The 18511-nt window shown below is 39.1% G+C and overlaps 1 protein-coding gene across 1 annotated transcript; it reads right to left on the reverse strand.

The window, feature by feature from the left end:
* Positions 1–439: 439 nt before the first annotated feature.
* LOC141908562 (SCO-spondin-like) lies at positions 440–17263 on the reverse strand. Its single transcript, XM_074798659.1, has 18 exons — positions 17146–17263; positions 14156–14335; positions 13349–13534; positions 13055–13070; positions 12858–12903; positions 12693–12705; positions 11278–11475; positions 9261–9434; positions 8440–8619; positions 7115–7330; positions 6010–6231; positions 5669–5896; positions 4908–5144; positions 3585–3806; positions 3118–3357; positions 2312–2506; positions 1052–1225; positions 440–447 (listed from the first exon to the last, which is right to left on the reverse strand). Exons 1-18 carry the CDS (start codon positions 17261–17263, stop codon positions 440–442), a joined length of 2853 nt encoding a protein of 950 aa, XP_074654760.1.
* Positions 17264–18511: the final 1248 nt, after the last annotated feature.

The following is an 18511-nucleotide window of genomic DNA, read 5'->3' on the forward strand; positions in this document are numbered from 1 at the left end:
CCAAACTAAATTATAACTTATCATTTAATTATTACTTAACACGGTAAAAAAAGGTTATCATCAATTCTTTCATATTTCCCCTTTTATTCTTCCGCAATATTTCCCAATTCCGGATAGATGTATTATAATTGGAACCAAAAATTATCAATTTCATATTGGATGACACAAAACGCCTTGTCTGTAAAGACACAATACAAAAAAAAATATTTAACACGAAGTAGTTAGTACACAGCATAAGACATCAACAACAAACACAGGCAGATAAAACGATCAAACGGTTAGTAACACCATTGGCACCAAACTTGTCAAGATACATTCACTTTATTATCGATAGTATGAGTAAGTCTATACACTAAAAATTGAAATTTTCGATAGCTGTGGATCCGTCTTCTATTGATCCGATCTTCATTACTACATTTAATGTTTCGATTTGATGATATCATGGAGCTGAAATAATAAAATTACGAATAAATTTCGATTATTAACATGTTCTTAACATTACTTTGAGTGTATTTAGTAAACAATCGAGTGCAGTTACTTTCGACATTGGCCACAGAAAAATGAAGCAAACAAACAACAATAACACAGTCAATTTTTGTATTGTACAAGTGCTTATATTTAATTGCATGCCCGCGGGTCTACTGAATGAAAAAACTTAAGAAATAATTTAGAAATTTAGAAATAAGTTGCTCCCCAAAACCTATAAAATCAAACTACATCGACTCATTTAATCGAAACTGAAACAATCATTTTTGCTATTTTCACGCTTCCTCGAAATGAAGTCAAAGGAAACGAACCTGGCACTATTTTTGTCATCGTAAATGTGGTTATCATTTCGTTCAAAATGGTGTTTAAATTAAGTTCATCGAGCAATGGACTGCAGAGCTAATTGGAATTCAATCAAAACTTATGTTTCAAAAAGGAGGAGTGTGAAAATTGTCACAGCAATGGGGACCTCGAGGGACCGCCACAAAATGGCGCCTAGAAACTGGAAACTTCTCTATTGCGGTGACTTATTCGTGGAAAGTTTCTTTACTTCTCGGCAACTCACCTTGACACGGCGGTGTGGAACATCTTATTGCATTCGTAGTATAACCCTCACAATCTTTTCCATTTCCAGATGGACTTGGGTTGGTACACGTTCTAGTGCGTTTCAGAATCCCTCCACCGCATGATCTGGAACACTGGCTCCACGGACCCCAGTCGCTCAAGCCGCCATCGATGTCTATTGGAAATAGAAAACATCAAGAAAATAGTAATCAACTTGCTGTTACACATAATAAAACGTTAGGTCCTGTGTCAAAACAAGGTTCTGGAACACTGACTCCGCGTGATGCACCCCAGTCGCTTAAGAAATTCAAAAATACCAATCAGTTAAATATACTGTATTTGCTATACATAATAAAAACGTAGCCTATGTTAAAGAAAAATCTCTAGTTCAGTGCAGCAGTCACGCTATAGTCAATCATTGTAGAATCTGAGCCCAATTCTGTGTCATTTTGAATTGTCAAATCAAAAATTGACAGGCCGGGGTCCAGAATAAGAGAAGAGGCATTTTGTCGGATAAAGCAGGCACAGGCCTCTATTGGGGTTTTGCCTGACTTCCGCCCTAAGTTGAGGTAGGCCACTAGTCTTTGAATTAAGCCAATTAGATGCGCTGATTTTCACCAGCCACATCGCTATGCATCTAGTTGGCTAGATTTATAGACTCTAGGGCACCTAGTGGCAACCTATCTGCCCACGAAATCTTGGGCAATGTAATACACAAATGAAGGGTTTGTGTTGTTGGCGTGAGCCTCGGCGGGCGGTTATCAAATCCTGGCAAGCGAGGATGGGTAAACCATACAGCTGCGTACAAGGAGGGGTGTGAAAATGGAGGATTTATGCGTTTGTATGTGGATGGTTTGGTTGCCGCCCACCGAGTTTACATCTAATAAAACCTTGGCTGCAAACCCTCCATTGATCTATTACACCGCCAAAAATGTCTTGGGCCACCAGTCTAAATATCTAGCAAATATGATTCTTTGAATTGATAATAAGTAATGTGAAATACAACGTATCTGATAAGTTTAGCTAGATATCGACTGGTGGCCGCTGAGCTGTCCGCCCAAAAAGATTTGATGGTTCCCCTTCTCTGGTTATCAATGTATACAGATAATAGTATCAGAATGAATTGTTTTTTCAACGACTGTGGATTTTGGTCATGCACTTATGAAATATTGATTGATATCAGTATCTACCGGTCATTATCGTAACGGCTTATTCGTCGTCAAAGATGCTCATATAGCGTGGCTTTTGCTGAAATACTCACCGGGACACGATGCCTGTGTACATTGTGACGTTTCAGTCTCGATGCTAACTGGAATACCAGACCCTTTTAGTGGGCAGGAGAGGCCACCATTTGATGGCGGCGGATTGTTACACATCCGTTGACGAGTTTTGACACCCGAACCACAGATTTTGGAACATGTAGACCAGCCGCCCCAAATACCCCAGTTTCCATTAACTACAAATGAAAAAGAATAATGAGAAATAACGAGCATCTTATAAATGATAATTTCGCGTACAATGAAGTGAGATACAAGTGTTTAAGCTACGCTGGGTTCAAACGAATCCCTGCGAACAAAAACAGCCCCCGCCCTGCTCGTGGGTCTACTGAATGAAAAAACTTTATTTAGCTCCCCAAAACCTATAAAATCAAACTATATGTTTTGGAACACTGGCTCCACGGACCCCAGTCGCTATAGCCGCCATCGATGTCTATTGGAATTAGAAAATATCATGAAAATAGTAATCAACTTGCTGCTATACATAATCAAACGTTAAGTCCTATGTCGAAACAAGGTTCTGGAACACTGACGACTCCGCGTGATGCACCCCAGTCGCTTAAGAAATTCGAAAATACCAATCAACTATACATATACTGTATTTGGTTTACATAACGAAGCGGAGCCTATTCAGAAGCGCATATTTTCGAAAAAAAAATGATTACTTAAATGTCACCAAACGAATAGAAATAAGTTAAAATATTTTATTTCCATCTGTAAACATGTCACGTGATGCCAAAAATGGCGGACACATTTCTATATTTCTTTAGCGCTTATCAGGGCGACATACCAACAGTCACATCATCAACTGCACCGTTGACTTTGACCTCACAAAGAGTCAAAGGGTCACCGCTTTCTGATCTAATAGCCACGTATCTTCCTTCCAATTTGGCCGGACATGTGAATTCAACAGTGGCGCCGGCACCAAGACTATCGGTGTTTGTGGAGCATACTTGACCGGGTGTGAAAGATGCTTGCTGGTCGAACGGAGTGGGAGACACCAGTATCTTGAAGTTACGAAGTCTCGAACCTTTAGGAATGAATGAGAAAGATTGAATATAAATGTAATTACGAAACATGATATGTTGCCCATCAAAACTTCGAACTTGAACACTTGTTGCATCATCAATTCATTTCTAATCACAGCATAGTTCAAATCGAGCAAACCGGGTTTCAGATGGGCCACGTGGGTTCGACTGACGTTAGCTAGTCCACGGCTCCAATTTTTCAGTAAAAAGTCAAGGGCATTATACTTACTACAACAATCTACGCGATTTACCAACGTAACGCTGCGAACTGTGTAAGGCTTTCCGAGATCGACCTTCCACCAGGTTATTGGTGCTGCCAACGTATGTGTACACGAGTTGCCAAAGTAGTCGGCGTTCGTGTCTCCATCGATCGCTCTCGCAGCGTCATCCGCGGGAGCTTTTGGATTCGAAGGGCTTTGTTCGACTGTCTTTCCTTTCAAATCGATCTCGTCTGCGACAAAAATAACAGAAATTTCTTACAGTTTTGAAATTTTGTAATTTTGAAATTTCTCTATAATACACCGCACAAAAACAAAGCGAGGTAGCACAATTTTGTTGAACGATTTCATTTTTTCAAACAGTAGGCCATACAAAGAAATACCCTAGTTTCTCATCGGATGTTTTTCTAGAAAGTGACTAGGGCAGGCGAATTTTATTTTTTATTGCTTTTTTTAAATAAAAAAGCTCAACCTGAGACTTATAAAACAGAGGCGGAAGGGAAGTTTTTTTTTACAAATGTCAGTAATCTAAGTAGAACATATGCAAAAAAAACTTTATTTAGAAATAAGTAGCTCCCCAAAACCTATAAAATCAAACTATATCGACTCATTTAATCGATATTGAAACAATCATTTTTGCTATTTTCACGCTTCCTCGAAATGAAGTCAAAGGAAACGAACCGGCGCTGTTTTTGTCATCGTAAATGTGGATTACCAACCAGTACGTCGAGGATGAGCATATAAACACCCGCAGAAAAGAAATTCCACTGTCGCACACTATACAGCTATGCGGGCGAGCGGGTTTTGATTTAAAAAAAAGACGATTGATGCTTTACCGAAGCGGGCGAGCGCATTTGTCATTTTAATTTCTATTAAGGACTTCTTTCATGACGCGGGCGGCATTTGCCTTTCTTGAGAAACTAGGGTATCTCTTTGTGTGGCCTTATATCTGGGCTGATATTTGAGGTAAACGCAAACGATAAACAGCATATGAAAGAAGAGAATCTCAGCTATGGATTTTTCATTAAATCATCCGTGCATAACTTCAAGCTTGAATGCACGATCTTCCACCAATAAGAATACTCGATTTTTGAATGCTGAAGAATGTGTCATTGAGCGGGTACTACTCGACCATTTTAATTTGAAAAATTGTGTTCACAAGGATAAAGGATGTCGTTTATTTATCATCCCGTGAATTCCGTTGCACAAATCCGACCTACATGTTAACGGTGGCTCAATGTTCAGTATTTTCGACAACATTTTTTTAACTTTACCTAACTTTTTCGCTCAGTTTATCACGTGTGCGTGTGAATTGGTTAAATTTGAATACGAACCTGGTTTCGCGATACCAGTTTTAGTTCCCATCACGCGAACCTCGCAAAGAGTTAACTTATCACCGCTCGTGGACAACACAGTCACGTAACGACCTGATTTTTTGCCGGAAGCGCACTTGTACTTTTTCACTTGCCCGGCGCTCGGGCCAGCGGGCGGCTCGGCGCAGACTGCTGCTTGGTTGCCATCTTTAGATCTTATCGGTTTGTCGGAGACGTATATTGTAAATTCTTTCAGGCCTAGAAAATAATACATCGAAAAACCGTAGTGAATAGGCTACACGTGATTTTAAAATTTACACAGAACTATATAGACTGATCAAGAACTATTGGATTGGTATCTTTAAGGCCTTCTAAAGCCTTAACTTGACCCAAGTCCTGTAGTTCCTAAGGTTTTGCACTTGACTTGAACTAGTTAATTTCGAACGTTTAAACCTTAGAAAGCTTAGCCCCCCCCCCTTAATTCTACTCCCCCTTAAGACTAGCACCAACTTACTACAACATGAATTGGTGTCTTTAATCCGAAAGTCCAGATTCATGGAAAAGTAAAACTCAAATTGTTGGTTTAATTGCTATAATTGTTAATTCATGTTTTCAACGAGGACAACAATCAAAACTTTGGCTCAAACTATTTCATGTAGGCCCTGGGCCCTAACTAGACACAGTTCGGCAGTTTTTGGTCCGAGTTGAATGAGTGCATTTTAAATGTATTAGCCCTAGAAATCTGAGCCCACTTTTTTGGTGGGACTGGCGCCGAAACTTACCGCAGCAATCTTTGCGGCTTGAAATCGCGACTGCGGTGACGTCATGGGTGGCTCCGAGATCAACACTCCACCAGTTGATATTGTTGCCTCCTGCAACCGGAAGATCTGTTTGGATACAACTTCCTCCAGACCAATTGGGATCGTTGTTATCGTCGACGGCTCGGCTGGACACGCCTCCTTCAGCGACACTACTCTGATAGGTCAGTTTCCCCGTTAAGTCTAACGAGTCTATGAAATTACATTACAGATTGAATCGTAATTATTCTTATGCTCAATTTCATTCCGAAAAATTTCTTTGTATTCGTACACGCCACGTTGCGGTTCATACACATTAAACTTACCGAATGGCTCGCGCACGATCACTTCGCACAGCGTCAAAACTCCAACTGTCGTCCGCACGACTATGACGTATCTTCCAGTCAGAGGTTTCGGACATTGGAAAGTTTTACGAGGTCCCATGGCAACGGCTTGCTGTTGGGCACATCTATCCCCGACGGGAATGTTGCTGTACACGGTTGGAACCGTTTTGGTTACATAAATGTCGAACGATTGAAGGCGCTCAGCTGAAAGTAAATAGCAGGAAATAAGGATAGTTTTGATAGAGATTAGCCGGCACTGGTGTGGAGGATGCGTATACAGAATTTGAAAGATTAAAAACAAATTATATTCATCAGAAATTTACATCAAAATACTCAACGTTTCGAACTCTCATCGGTCAGAGACCATCGTCAGGGGCCAGTTTTACAGACTGGTAACAGTGGAACATCGTTATTACGAACTCGGAAATAACAATTCATCGCATAGAATTTCGTCGCAGGTAAGACATGGAAGTGGAACTTATTTCATGAGGGTGGAATTTTTAGTGTGAAGGTAAAACCTTTTATATAATGTCGAGTCGTGGGAGGTGGCACTCCCCTAGCAAAATCTTTGAAAATTAGATGCAAAGAGAAGCAATTCTTCACAACTTCTAGCATATTTCGCGTAAGAATTCTAATTTTTTAACCTAACCTTCTTTTGTAAATATCTTTGTTCATTGTGACATGTTTTATAACCAAAATTTCTCGATTTCACGCATGATTTTATTACGTTCACATTCTAATCTAATTCGACCTTTTCATCCTCTGTACTTTTTGTATTCTGTCACATTGTACACGATTGTCTAAGTTACAAAATATCAACCGTATTTATTCCAAATAAACTGAAATTGAAATCTTTTAGTTTGAAATAAGCGAGTGCATATTTTGAATGGAAATAACGAATGAAAAACTTTTATCAAGGTAATGTATTGAAATCGATGCTCAAATTATCTTCTTAGGGCCGGCAACTGAGCGGAACTTTGTCAATGAGCGGGAGCATGCGCTCCAACACCACCTAACCCACCCCGACCCCCCAAATACAGGCCTGGTTGCTTGACATAAAGAACGTTCGCCAGACGGTTATACTAACAGAATCGCAGACGATTGACCAACGTCACTTCCGATATCGGTAGTTCCTCGCTCAGATCTAACTGCCACCAGTCTCGATCTTTTCCGTCGGTGTGGGTGCAACTCTTTTTAGCGGTGTAATCCGAATCATCATCACCGTCGATAGCGAGCGACGCGTCGCCCTTAAACGCGGTCGAAATCTGCGTAGCAATCCTGCCGGAGGTGGTATCGACGACAACTAAAGTTAGAGATAAGAAAAAATTTTAAGTGAAATCGTCACGGAAAATATTCCAGAGATACTAACGCCTAGTATAATACTGACGCCTTGAAAATTAACAAGTATATTGCTTAATATCGTAAGATATAACAAAAAGGGATACAAATTGTTGTAGAATATATGTTATTCGGGATATCAATAAAGTTATTTTTCGAACATATCAATGATTTATGGTGGCTGATAAGGGCCATAGCGTAAAATTCCTGGTATGTAAATGAGGGCACCAGAATACCAGAACGCCAAAACGAAAAAAAAACATCAGATTTTCTCTGAAATCTCGTTTTGGCACGCCAAAACATAGAATATTCCGTTTTGGCGCGGTTATTTGCGTTTTGGCGCCCCCGTCAAAACAAGCCTTCAACCACAGTAAAATTATTTTTCAATTTGGTGCCTTGATCTTGTGTGTAATTTGCATAAATTTGAATATATAAAATTATTTTACGTGGTTGAAAGTTCGTTTTGGCGGGGGCGCCAAAATGAAAGTTCGTTTTGGCGGGGCACCAAAACGGAATTTCCTTTGTTTTGGCGCGCCAAAACGAACTTTAAGAGAAATTTCGACGTTTTTCGTTGTTTTGGCGGGGGGTCAAAACGGAATATTCTTTGTTTTGGCGCGCCAAAAAGAACTTTCAGAGAAAATTTGACGTTTTTTTCAATTTGGCGTTCTGGCGCCCTCATTTACATACCAGGAATTTTACGCTATGGCCCTTATCAGCCACCATAATGATTGAATTGAATTGACCGGTAACAAGTCTATCCTCGATATGTTGATGACGTATTGCGCGCATGTTCTCAAAAAATAATTGTGAAAATTGATCAAAAATGAAGGATATGAAATCAATATATTTGTTTTCAGAAAAAACGTCAAAGTCGAAATGGTTCTCTTGAAACGCCGCTATTGATGACGCAGTGCACATCGACTCACACAGAACATCTTTAAATATCTAAGCGACGCATTATACCAAGTATCAATGTATATAAACATTATTGCAACGGTTTTTATGACGTCATCAGCATTTGAAATATCGATGCCATCTACTTGTAACATCTAATAATGACAATATAGTACTTACGTGGACAGGGTATTTTAGTAGCGCAGACCTCCTTCTCGACAGCAGGTCCTATTTTTCTACAGTCGGCTCCGCACGCGGTTGGTTTAGGGTTCGTGCAGGTTCTTGAGCGAGTCCTGTGTCCGGAGCCGCACGACCTGCTACAATCAGACCACGCGCCCCACAACGAATAACCACCGTTCACTTTTTCGAAAAATGAAATCAACAAAAATTTATTTTGGAATACGTTAAATCAAAAACATTACGTAAAATATATTACCTACAAAGTCGAACGCACGCGGCAAAACTCAATCAAAACGGCAAAACATTCTCAAAACGTTTCGAGTAAAAGTTTTTCCCGCAAACGATAAAAATGTTCAACGCACACGACATAACTAAAACACATCATCAAAAACGTTTTTTCCTTGCCGTGTGCGTTGGGTTTGAATGACGATTATCTAGAAGTTAATGTATTCATCAACACGTCTATCATGAAATTTTAGCGCAAACCCAAATTGGAAATAATGGTGTTCAACCTGAACAAAATTGGGAAACATAGGTTACAACAAATACTTATTTAAAATGAATTGAAGAAGCCGAGAATCACCGGCAAAAATCTGCATTTCATTTCCTTCAAAATGGTGTTTAAATTAAGTTCATCGAGCAATGGACTGCAGAGCTAATTGGAATGCAATCAGGACTTTTGTTTCAAAAAGGAGGAGTGTGAAAATTGTCACAACAATGAGGACCTCGAGGGACCGCCACAAAATGGCGCCTAGAAACTGGAAACTTCTCTATTGCGGTGACTTATTCGTGGAAAGTTTCTTTACTTCTCGGCAACTCACCTTGACACGGATGTGTGGAACATTTTTCTACATTCCAATATTGACCAACACAAGCTTTTCCATTTCCAGATTGACTTGGATTGTTACACGTTCTAATGCGTGTACGAGTACCTCCACCGCATGTTCTGGTACACTGGTACCACGTACCCCAGTCGCTATAGCCGCCATCAATGTCTATTGGAAATAGAAAACATCATGAAAATAGTAATCAACTTGCTGTTACACATAATCAAACGTTAAGTCCTATGTCGAAACAAGGCTCTGGAACACTGACTCCGCGTGATGCACCCCAGTCGCTTAAGAAATTCAAAAATACCAATCAGTTAAATATACTGTATTTGCTATACATAATAAAAACGTAGCCTATGTTAAAGAAAAGCCTCTAGTTCAGTGCAGCAGTCACGTTTTAGTCAATCATTGTAGAATCTGAGCCCAATTCTGTGTCATTTTGAAATGCCAAATCAAAAATTGACAGGCCGGGGTCTAGAATAAGAGAAGAGGCATTTTGTCGGATAAAGCAGGCACAGGCCTCTATTGGGGTTTTGCCTGACTTCCGCCCTAAGTTGAGATAGATTTCTTGCGCGGACAGGTTGCCGCTAAGCGGCCACTAGTCTATGAATAAAGCCAATCAGCAGATGTGTTGAGGCGCTTTTACGAAATTGAATCTGATTCGGTTATTAGCTAAATCTGATTCGATGTCGAAAACAGAAAGAATTAGTAAATCGGATCGTTTTTCGTAAATGAGTCGAATCAATTTATTATCAATTTAAAGGTCGCGATTCGAAAGAAAATGGGTGTCAATGGTGACCGAATTATTGATAGATGATTGTCTGCGATAAATATCTTTAGCCCGCGGTCGAAGAGGACGCCATGTTGGATTTCACTGACTAAATCGCCACTAACTTGCTCGCCGAGCAAGTTAGTCGATTTAATAAATCAATTTACTAAACCGCGTCCATAAACGAGTTGATTTACCAAATCGGATTCACTAAACCGCGTGCTGTAAACGTGAAACTTAAATCGATTTACAAAGATTCAGTTTCGTAAAAGCGCCTTTGTTTTTCACCAGCTACATCGCTCATCCTCGCTTGCCAGGGGTCCGGTATCACTCCCGAACTCGCTTCCACCAGCCCCCTGGCCTCACGAAGCGTTATTTCATTACTGGCGCTGTTGCGCGTGACGTCATATATCGATTTGCGAAATACTTCCTTGTTCAGTAAAACGTTCGCTGATTGGTCAATTTGACGGGAAACCAACAGAAGTCTACTGACGGTTTGTTACAAGCGCTGTGATTGGTACGACCGGATTCTGGTCGGCTAGTAACGACTCCAACGACTCGTGAGGTCAAGGGGTTCGGGGAACAGCGAGCGTAGTACATCGATGCACATCGCTATCCATCCAGTTGGCTAGATATATAGACTGGTGAGCACCTAGTGGCAACCAAGAAATCTTGGGCAATATAATAGACAGATGAGGGGTTTGTGTTGTTGGCGTGAGCTTCGGCGGGCGGTTATCAAATCCTGGCAAGCGAGGATGGGTAAACCATACAGCTGCGTACAAGGAGGGTGTAAAAATGGAGGATTTATGCGTTTGTATGTGGATGGTTTGGTTGCCGCCCACCGAGTTCACATCTAATAAAACCTTGGATGCAAACCCCCCATTGATCTATTACACCGCCAAAAATGCCTTGGGCCACCAGTCCAGCAAATATGATTCGTTGAATTGATAATAAGTTATGTGAAGTACAACGCATCTGATAAGATTTGCTAGATATATAGACTGGTGGCCGCTGAGCGGCAAACTGTCCGCCCAAAAGGATTTGATGGAACCTTCCCCTTCTCTGGTTATCAATGTATACAAAAAATAGTATCAGAATAAATTGTTTTTTCAACAACTGTGCATTTTGGTCATTAACTTATGAAATACTGATTGATATCAGTATCTACCGGTCATTATTGTAACGGTTTATACGGCGTCAAAGATGTCCGGATAGCGTGGCTTTTGCTGAAATACTCACCGGAACACGGCGCCTGTGTACATTGTGACCTTTCAGTCTCGAGGGTACCTCGCTCACCATTTAGTATGCCTAGTAGACAGGAGATGCCACCATTTGATGGCGGCGGATTGTTACACACCCGTTTACGAGTTTTGACACCCACACCACAGGATTTGGAACATGTAGACCAGCCGCCCCAAATACCCCAGTTTCCATTAACTACAAATGAAAAAGAATAATGAGAAATAACGAGCATCGTATTAGTGATAATTTTGCGTACAATGAAGTGAGATACAAGTGTTTACACTACGCTGGGTTCAAACTAGTTAGTTACCTAATCGTTGGTTGTAAGCTTTTTATAATCGGATGGGCTTATACCAATGTGGTTTGTGTGGTTTTTATGTGGTCTGTGAAAATGTCCGATCGTAACATTTGTGGCTTAAAATGGGGTCCCAAAATTAACTTTTTTTTCATATTACATGTAATTTGTAATAAAGTCCCTGGCTTCATTTAGCCTTATTTAGCATAGGCCTAAACTCAATTCATTATACAGGCATACATCAAATAGCCTATGCATGTATGTTTATAATAAACAGTAACTTTCTGAAGAGAAATGAAAGGTTTTGCGCAAATCTGTAATTCAATGTAATTCACTGTAATCGAGGTGTAATAAGCTGTAATAGCTGTAATAGCCAGATAAAACCAGTAATATTTGGCATAAATCTGTAATTCAATGTAATTTGCTATAATTAAAGTGTAATAAGCTGTAATAGCTGAAATAACCATATAAAACCTAAGTAATCTGTAATTCAATGTAATTCACTGTAATTAAAGTGTAATAAGCTGTAATGACTGTAATAACAGGTTTTACAGGTTGCCGGTTTTATCTGGTTATTACAGCTATTACAGCTTATTACACTTTAATTACAGCGAATTACATTGAATTACAGATTTATGCCAAATATTACTAGGTAGTTTACATCAAGATCTTTATGTATTCTTTATATCATGTATATAGGGCTATATCATGAATTGAGTTTAGGCCTATGCATTGCGTATATCTGAGGCTAAATGAAGCCAGGGACTTTATTACAAATTACATGTAATATGGAAAAAAAGTTAATTTTGGGACCCCATTTTGAGCCTTATATATCGTAAAACTAACGGTATATAGATCGTAAAACTAAACCACAGACTAGTTACTGACTAGGTTCAAACGAATCCCTGCGAACAAAAACAGCCCCCGCCCTGCCCGCGGGTCTACTGAATGAACCAGGGGGCAAGACGCATAGTCACGGCATCGACTTAAGACCAACTTGGTTTTGTAACCAATCTTACTACTTAAGATCATTCTTAAAATCTATGACCACTTTCAAACTTATGTCACGACTGTATAACCAGACCACCCAAGTGCATTCTTTTAGAGAAGACCTTACCTTTTCTGAAAAACTTGTTTCATTTTACCGATTTGCGCAAACCCAATCGATATGAATTGTTCGGAAATATCAAATCATGTAATTAGCTACAAAAACACAATTGTCGCGAAGGATATGACTTCAGTGTGCTGAAACAGTCAAACACAGATTTGACGTTAAACCTACCCGCATTTTAAGCATTGCATTTAGACGTTTTCCAAATTTATTTGTACTGAGATGTATTGTATATATCGAAATTTATCGCATTGAAGTTCATTTTAATGAAATTAAAGGACCTATTTCAATAAAGTTAAATTCTATCTTTAAAACATACACTTTTGTATAGAGCAAATCGGGTAGAGTTATTTGGCTAAGAAAATTACGAAAATATGTCTTTAGCTATAAAAATACAATTCAGAACATTTCTACATCTTTATCCCAAAATGCCATCAGAGCCCGAAAACGGTTAAAGCCGCAATTCAGGACTGATCAAGTCTATCGAGAATCGCAGTGGATATTTAGCCGTATTCGGCAGAGTATTTACTTCCGCAATTCAAAACCGCACATCGTCGCTGATTGGCTCATTTACACCGCGCATGCGCAGGGAGGTGCGTGACTTCCACTTCGATCAAGAAATGAACATCGTCAAATGCCGAAAAAGTGGTTATTTTTCTTACTTGAACAAGTAGTTCCAGTACAAGTCAGAGTTTGTTCAGATCCGCCGAGTTGATCTTGTTCGGCGCAGGTTTTCCCGCCGTTAGCTGGTTTCGGGTTGGTGCAGGTGCGTGTGCGCGATTTAGTTCCCTTGCCGCAGTTATTGGAGCAACCGCCCCACGCGGCCCAGTCACCATAACTACCGTCGACTAGAATCGCAGAAAGAAATCGAAATTAAAATTAAAATTTTTTTTACCGTCACATTGTCACAGCATTTCTTGAGGATACATTTTCTTTTCTTTTTCTCCAAAACGTCATTTCGTTTCATTTTATAATTTATTGAGATATTTGATAAAATAAACTATGGTATGTAGACTTTTGTTAACATCCATCCTGCCTATGATACCCCCTCCACGTCCACAGGTTTATGTATTGATTTATATATTGCCTTCGGGGAAATGTTTTGCTAACATCCCGCCTACGATACCCCCATTTTCTGGTCGTAAATTAACATATTTTCTATGCATTTTATTTCACGTCACCTGAAAATGTTTTCGAATGAGAATTTAAAATGTGTTATTCTCTAGTTCATTTTTGGATTCCATCATGATGCAATCGCTAGACTCGGCCACGACACGAACCCCTGCCACACTAGACCGGGTGTGCAGGTACATGCGCACCTTAGCCGCATGAAAACTTGCAGCGACAATCAGATTTCTCGTTGTATAATCGCTGAGACGGACCTAATACCCCTCTAGGTCCGCAGGGGCCCTGCGTAGATGCACGATAAACAAAAATACAAGACCAGATCTGTTTTTTCAAATACTCACTAATACACGGTGTCGTAGCGCAAGTTTTTTTCTCCGTGTCTCCCCCGAGGTTCAATTCAGCGCAAGTTTTCCCGCCATTAGTCACGCCTTGACAGGTGCGCGTTCGCGTCTGCTCGCCACCGCCGCATCTCTTCGAACAAGTACCCCACGCAGCCCATTGAGAATAAACGCCGTCAATAGCTGAACGTGAAAAGTAATGGCCGTCTTTCAACTTACAATAAGACAATTCATTTTGAAATTGATGTATTCCAACAACACGATCGATTTCGCTTAGTATTTAGTTGTATAGTTGCTCTTTTCTGTGGGCTTACATGTATATATGCCCTTCAGTACAAGTTCACTTCATCATACCTGATGAGGCTCTAATTATGAATCAGGTAATTCGATCGTGTTGTTGGAATACATCAGTAAAAAATCACAATCTATCTTTTGGTATTTCATTTCCATCTATTCAAAATATATTTATTGATATTCCTAACTTAAAGATGTAAAATCAATACTAATCACGTCAGTAGTGATAGTGGGTTACTATAGGCCCGTGGTTAAATTGTGGTTGTGGTTAAATCCAAGATGGCGGCTGTCATGTGATCCAAGATGGCGTCCGTCCAAGATGGCGGCTGTGGTCACGTGATCAAAGATGGCGCCCCGATCTAAGATGGCGACTGTGGTCACGTGATCAAAGATGGCGCCCCGATCCAAGATGGCGACTGTGGTCACGTGATCAAAGATGGCGGATTTTGAAATTTCGATGGATGCTCACACCAGCTGTTACCCGATTACTCATGCGATAATCCGCGTTCGAATAGATTAAACAATACCAAATAACGACAGTTATATATTTCAAACAATGTTATTTATTTCAAACCAAGATATATATATATATGTAATATAGGAATAGCGTTCTATTTTTTACATTTTATACATTTTTCACGATTATTGCTGAACGCCTTGACACACACATCGTGAATAACGCATCCACAAAATCTCTCAGTTTTGCAATGTTCCATACATATCGCGCACAATTTAATGCTGCAAACACGCGATAAACACTTAAAACACATCTGTAAATCAGATGATGTTTCGAGGTCATCTTTGCATTTTCTACAAAATGTTCCGGCAATACAGGACTGATAAACGTCAGGTGACTTCCAATCTTTACAGCGGCTTCACATTGTTGTTCGGATCCTACGCGTCAAGTTATGAATAGCTGAACAATCGTCCATCGGGCAGTTGAAATTCTTTGAGTTAGGCGTTCAAACTCATCATTATTCCATCGGCCAGTTTCTATTGGGAGCTTATGGTTTGCAGGACGGAATTTAGTTAAATTAATTATGAGGTTAACTGAAAAATCAGAGACTAGATGGTTACGGGGCTTGACTCAATGCCACGCGCTTGGACATGTTCTAATGTTATGTATTGTATACAAAGTGTTGACAAGCTCAATTTATACAGCATTGTAGCCCTCCGGCATTTTCAAAGTTTTAGATGATTTATCAATAGAAATACTCTTATAATGCGCATCCTAGTGCGTTAGTGTTTAACATATTTTCACAAATTCCCCATACTTTTACATTGCAATATTATATCGAGATTTTCTACATTTCATGCATTTTACAGCTAGACCTGCAATGTAAAAGTATGGGGAATTTGTGAAAATATGTTTAAAAAACATAAATATTTAAGAAAAGTTTTTAAAAATTGGGAATTTTGTAACAAAGAAAAAGCGATGCGAAAAAAAAGATAAAGTATATACATATACATATTTTTGTCTGTTATTTCTCTATATTTGGAAAGACTAAAGTGATTTAGTTACATGTGTGTGTAGTTTCGTTGTTTAAAATCACTTGTGTATACAAAACTTTGGAACCATATTTTTCAAAAACCTAAAAATTGTTATACCGCGTTTATTGAAAATTTAAAATCATCATCCTACTAAAACGCCATATACTGAAAAATGATAAAACCGGAAATCCCATTTTCTATTTTTTCATCAAACCTGTTAGTATTTTCCTATTAAAAAAGTCCAAACCATATTTTTTTAAACTGAAAAATTGTTTAACCTCGTTAACTGGAAATAAAGAATTCTGCATTATAATCAATGTAAGTTATCGGGAAATGCTTACAACTCGAAATCTAATAAACTGCGGTTTTACATATTCGACACTAAAACACTAAAATCACTTAAACACTAACGCACTAGGATGCGCATTATAAGAGTATTTCTATTGATAAATCATCTAAAACTTTGAAAATGCCGGAGGGCTACAATGCTGTATAAATTGAGCTTGTCAACACTTTGTATACAATACATAACATTAGAACATGTCCAAGCGCGTGGCATTGAGTCAAGCCCCGTAACCATCTAGTCTCTGATTTTTCAGTTAACCTCATAATTAATTTAACTAAATTCCGTCCTGCAAACCATAAGCTCCCAATAGAAACTGGCCGATGGAATAATGATGAGTTTGAACGCCTAACTCAAAGAATTTCAACTGCCCGATGGAAGATTGTTCAGCTATTCATAACTTGACGCGTAGGATCCGAACAACAATGTGAAGCCGCTGTAAAGATTGGAAGTCCTGTATTGCCGGAACATTTTGTAGAAAATGCAAAGATGACCTCGAAACATCATCTGATTTACAGATGTGTTTTAAGTGTTTATCGCGTGTTTGCAGCATTAAATTGTGCGCGATATGTATGGAACATTGCAAAACTGAGAGATTTTGTGGATGCGTTATTCACGATGTGTGTGTCAAGGCGTTCAGCAATAATCGTGAAAAATGTATAAAATGTAAAAAATAGAACGCTATTCCTATATTACATATATATATATCTTGGTTTGAAATAAATAACATTGTTTGAAATATATAACTGTCGTTATTTGGTATTGTTTAATCTATTCGAACGCGGATTATCGCATGAGTAATCGGGTAACAGCTGGTGTGAGCATCCATCGAAATTTCAAAATCCGCCATCTTTGATCACGTGACCACAGTCGCCATCTTGGATCGGGGCGCCATCTTTGATCACGTGACCACAGTCACCATCTTGGATCGGGGCGCCATCTTTGATCACGTGACCACAGCCGCCATCTTGGACGGACGCCATCTTGGATCACATGACAGCCGCCATCTTGGATTTAACCACAACCACAATTTAACCACGGGCCTATAGTAACCCACTATCACTACTCACGTCTTAATGTTTCCGGCTTGTATCTGTTAACCTAAGTTAGCACCTTTTTCAAGTGTTTTTTTTTCAATTTCAGTTTCAAAAACATTACAATGATTACAAAAAAAAACAATATGGCTTGAAATCTTAATCCCTTTTTCATAAAAAAATGATCAAGTTTTTCCTGATTTCATGATTTTATATCTGTTACACAGATTAAGATTGTAGATTTTGATTTATCAGAAATTTATCATGAATATAAATGGATATTCCTGTCATTTCGATCATAGATGTTAAATGAACGGTTTCTTTTCCTTGGACTCGCCTCAGATCAGGAGGAATCTGATTTTCTTCTACTAGAAACGTATTTTAAATCTTACCCTGGGCATCTACTTTCAGAGACAAAAGAACGAAAGCGAAATTGATTAACTTCATTTCTGTTCTCCCTGAAGTAAGAAAAATAAAATTTCTTTATTACGCAAGTTTAGTTTAATTATAAATTACCAATTAGGTTGCGAAGAGCCGTTGAGTTTTAAGAATTTGAAAATAAACTTACCAGTTTCGAGCAGAGAGATGTACCGTGAGTGACTTGACCGACTGACTTGAACGGGAATTGTTTTAGATTTATATAGAAAAACTACGCATGTGTCTGGACTCGAACCGCTGACCGTTTGACCGTCTCCAGTTACTAAGGGTTAAATTGTTTTGAATATGAAACGATCCAACTGTGATGAGATTTATGTCTTGCGTTGAAAGCTTTCCAACTATCGACCCAAAACGAAGTTCGGAAAGTGCGCTGATTAAATGTCTAACGTCTGGTGTTTGTAGTTCATTTTAACTTAGAAATATCTCAGGTGAAGCACTGGAACATACGTGAAGTGTGGACGATCAGTTTTTGAAAGTGTTTTTATAAAATGTCTAATGTCTGGTGTTTGTAGTTCATTTTTGATAAATAATGTCTCAGGTGAACACACGCGAAGTGTGAGTTCTGAACACGTGTTAAGTGTGGGCGATCAGTTTTTGAAAGTGTGCTGAGGTCTAATATCTGGTGTTTGTCTTTGATTTTCAATTAAAAATATCTCAGGTGAAGTTCTGAACTCAAATGTGGCAATCAAACGGTCGTCTATTAATATTCATTCGAAGGTAACATTTTAATGGGTTCACGAAAGAAGACCACATGCCCGC

The sequence above is a fragment of the Tubulanus polymorphus genome, chromosome 7 (genome assembly GCF_964204645.1).
Source record: "Tubulanus polymorphus chromosome 7, tnTubPoly1.2, whole genome shotgun sequence".
In the NCBI taxonomy this organism is placed as follows: domain Eukaryota; kingdom Metazoa; phylum Nemertea; class Palaeonemertea; order Tubulaniformes; family Tubulanidae; genus Tubulanus; species Tubulanus polymorphus.

Bases quoted from the DNA above. Each gene is read 5' to 3' on its own strand.
- LOC141908562 (XM_074798659.1), bottom strand. From the start codon at position 17,263: ATGGCGTCCGTCCAAGATGGCGGCTGTGGTCACGTGATCAAAGATGGC. The intron at 13,535-14,155 runs GTGAGTATTTGA...CTGCGATTCTAG, and splicing joins CGCTACGACACCGTGTATTA to TCGACGGTAGTTATGGTGAC. The intron at 5,145-5,668 runs GTAAGTTTCGGC...ATTATTTTCTAG, and splicing joins AAGCCGCAAAGATTGCTGCG to GCCTGAAAGAATTTACAATA.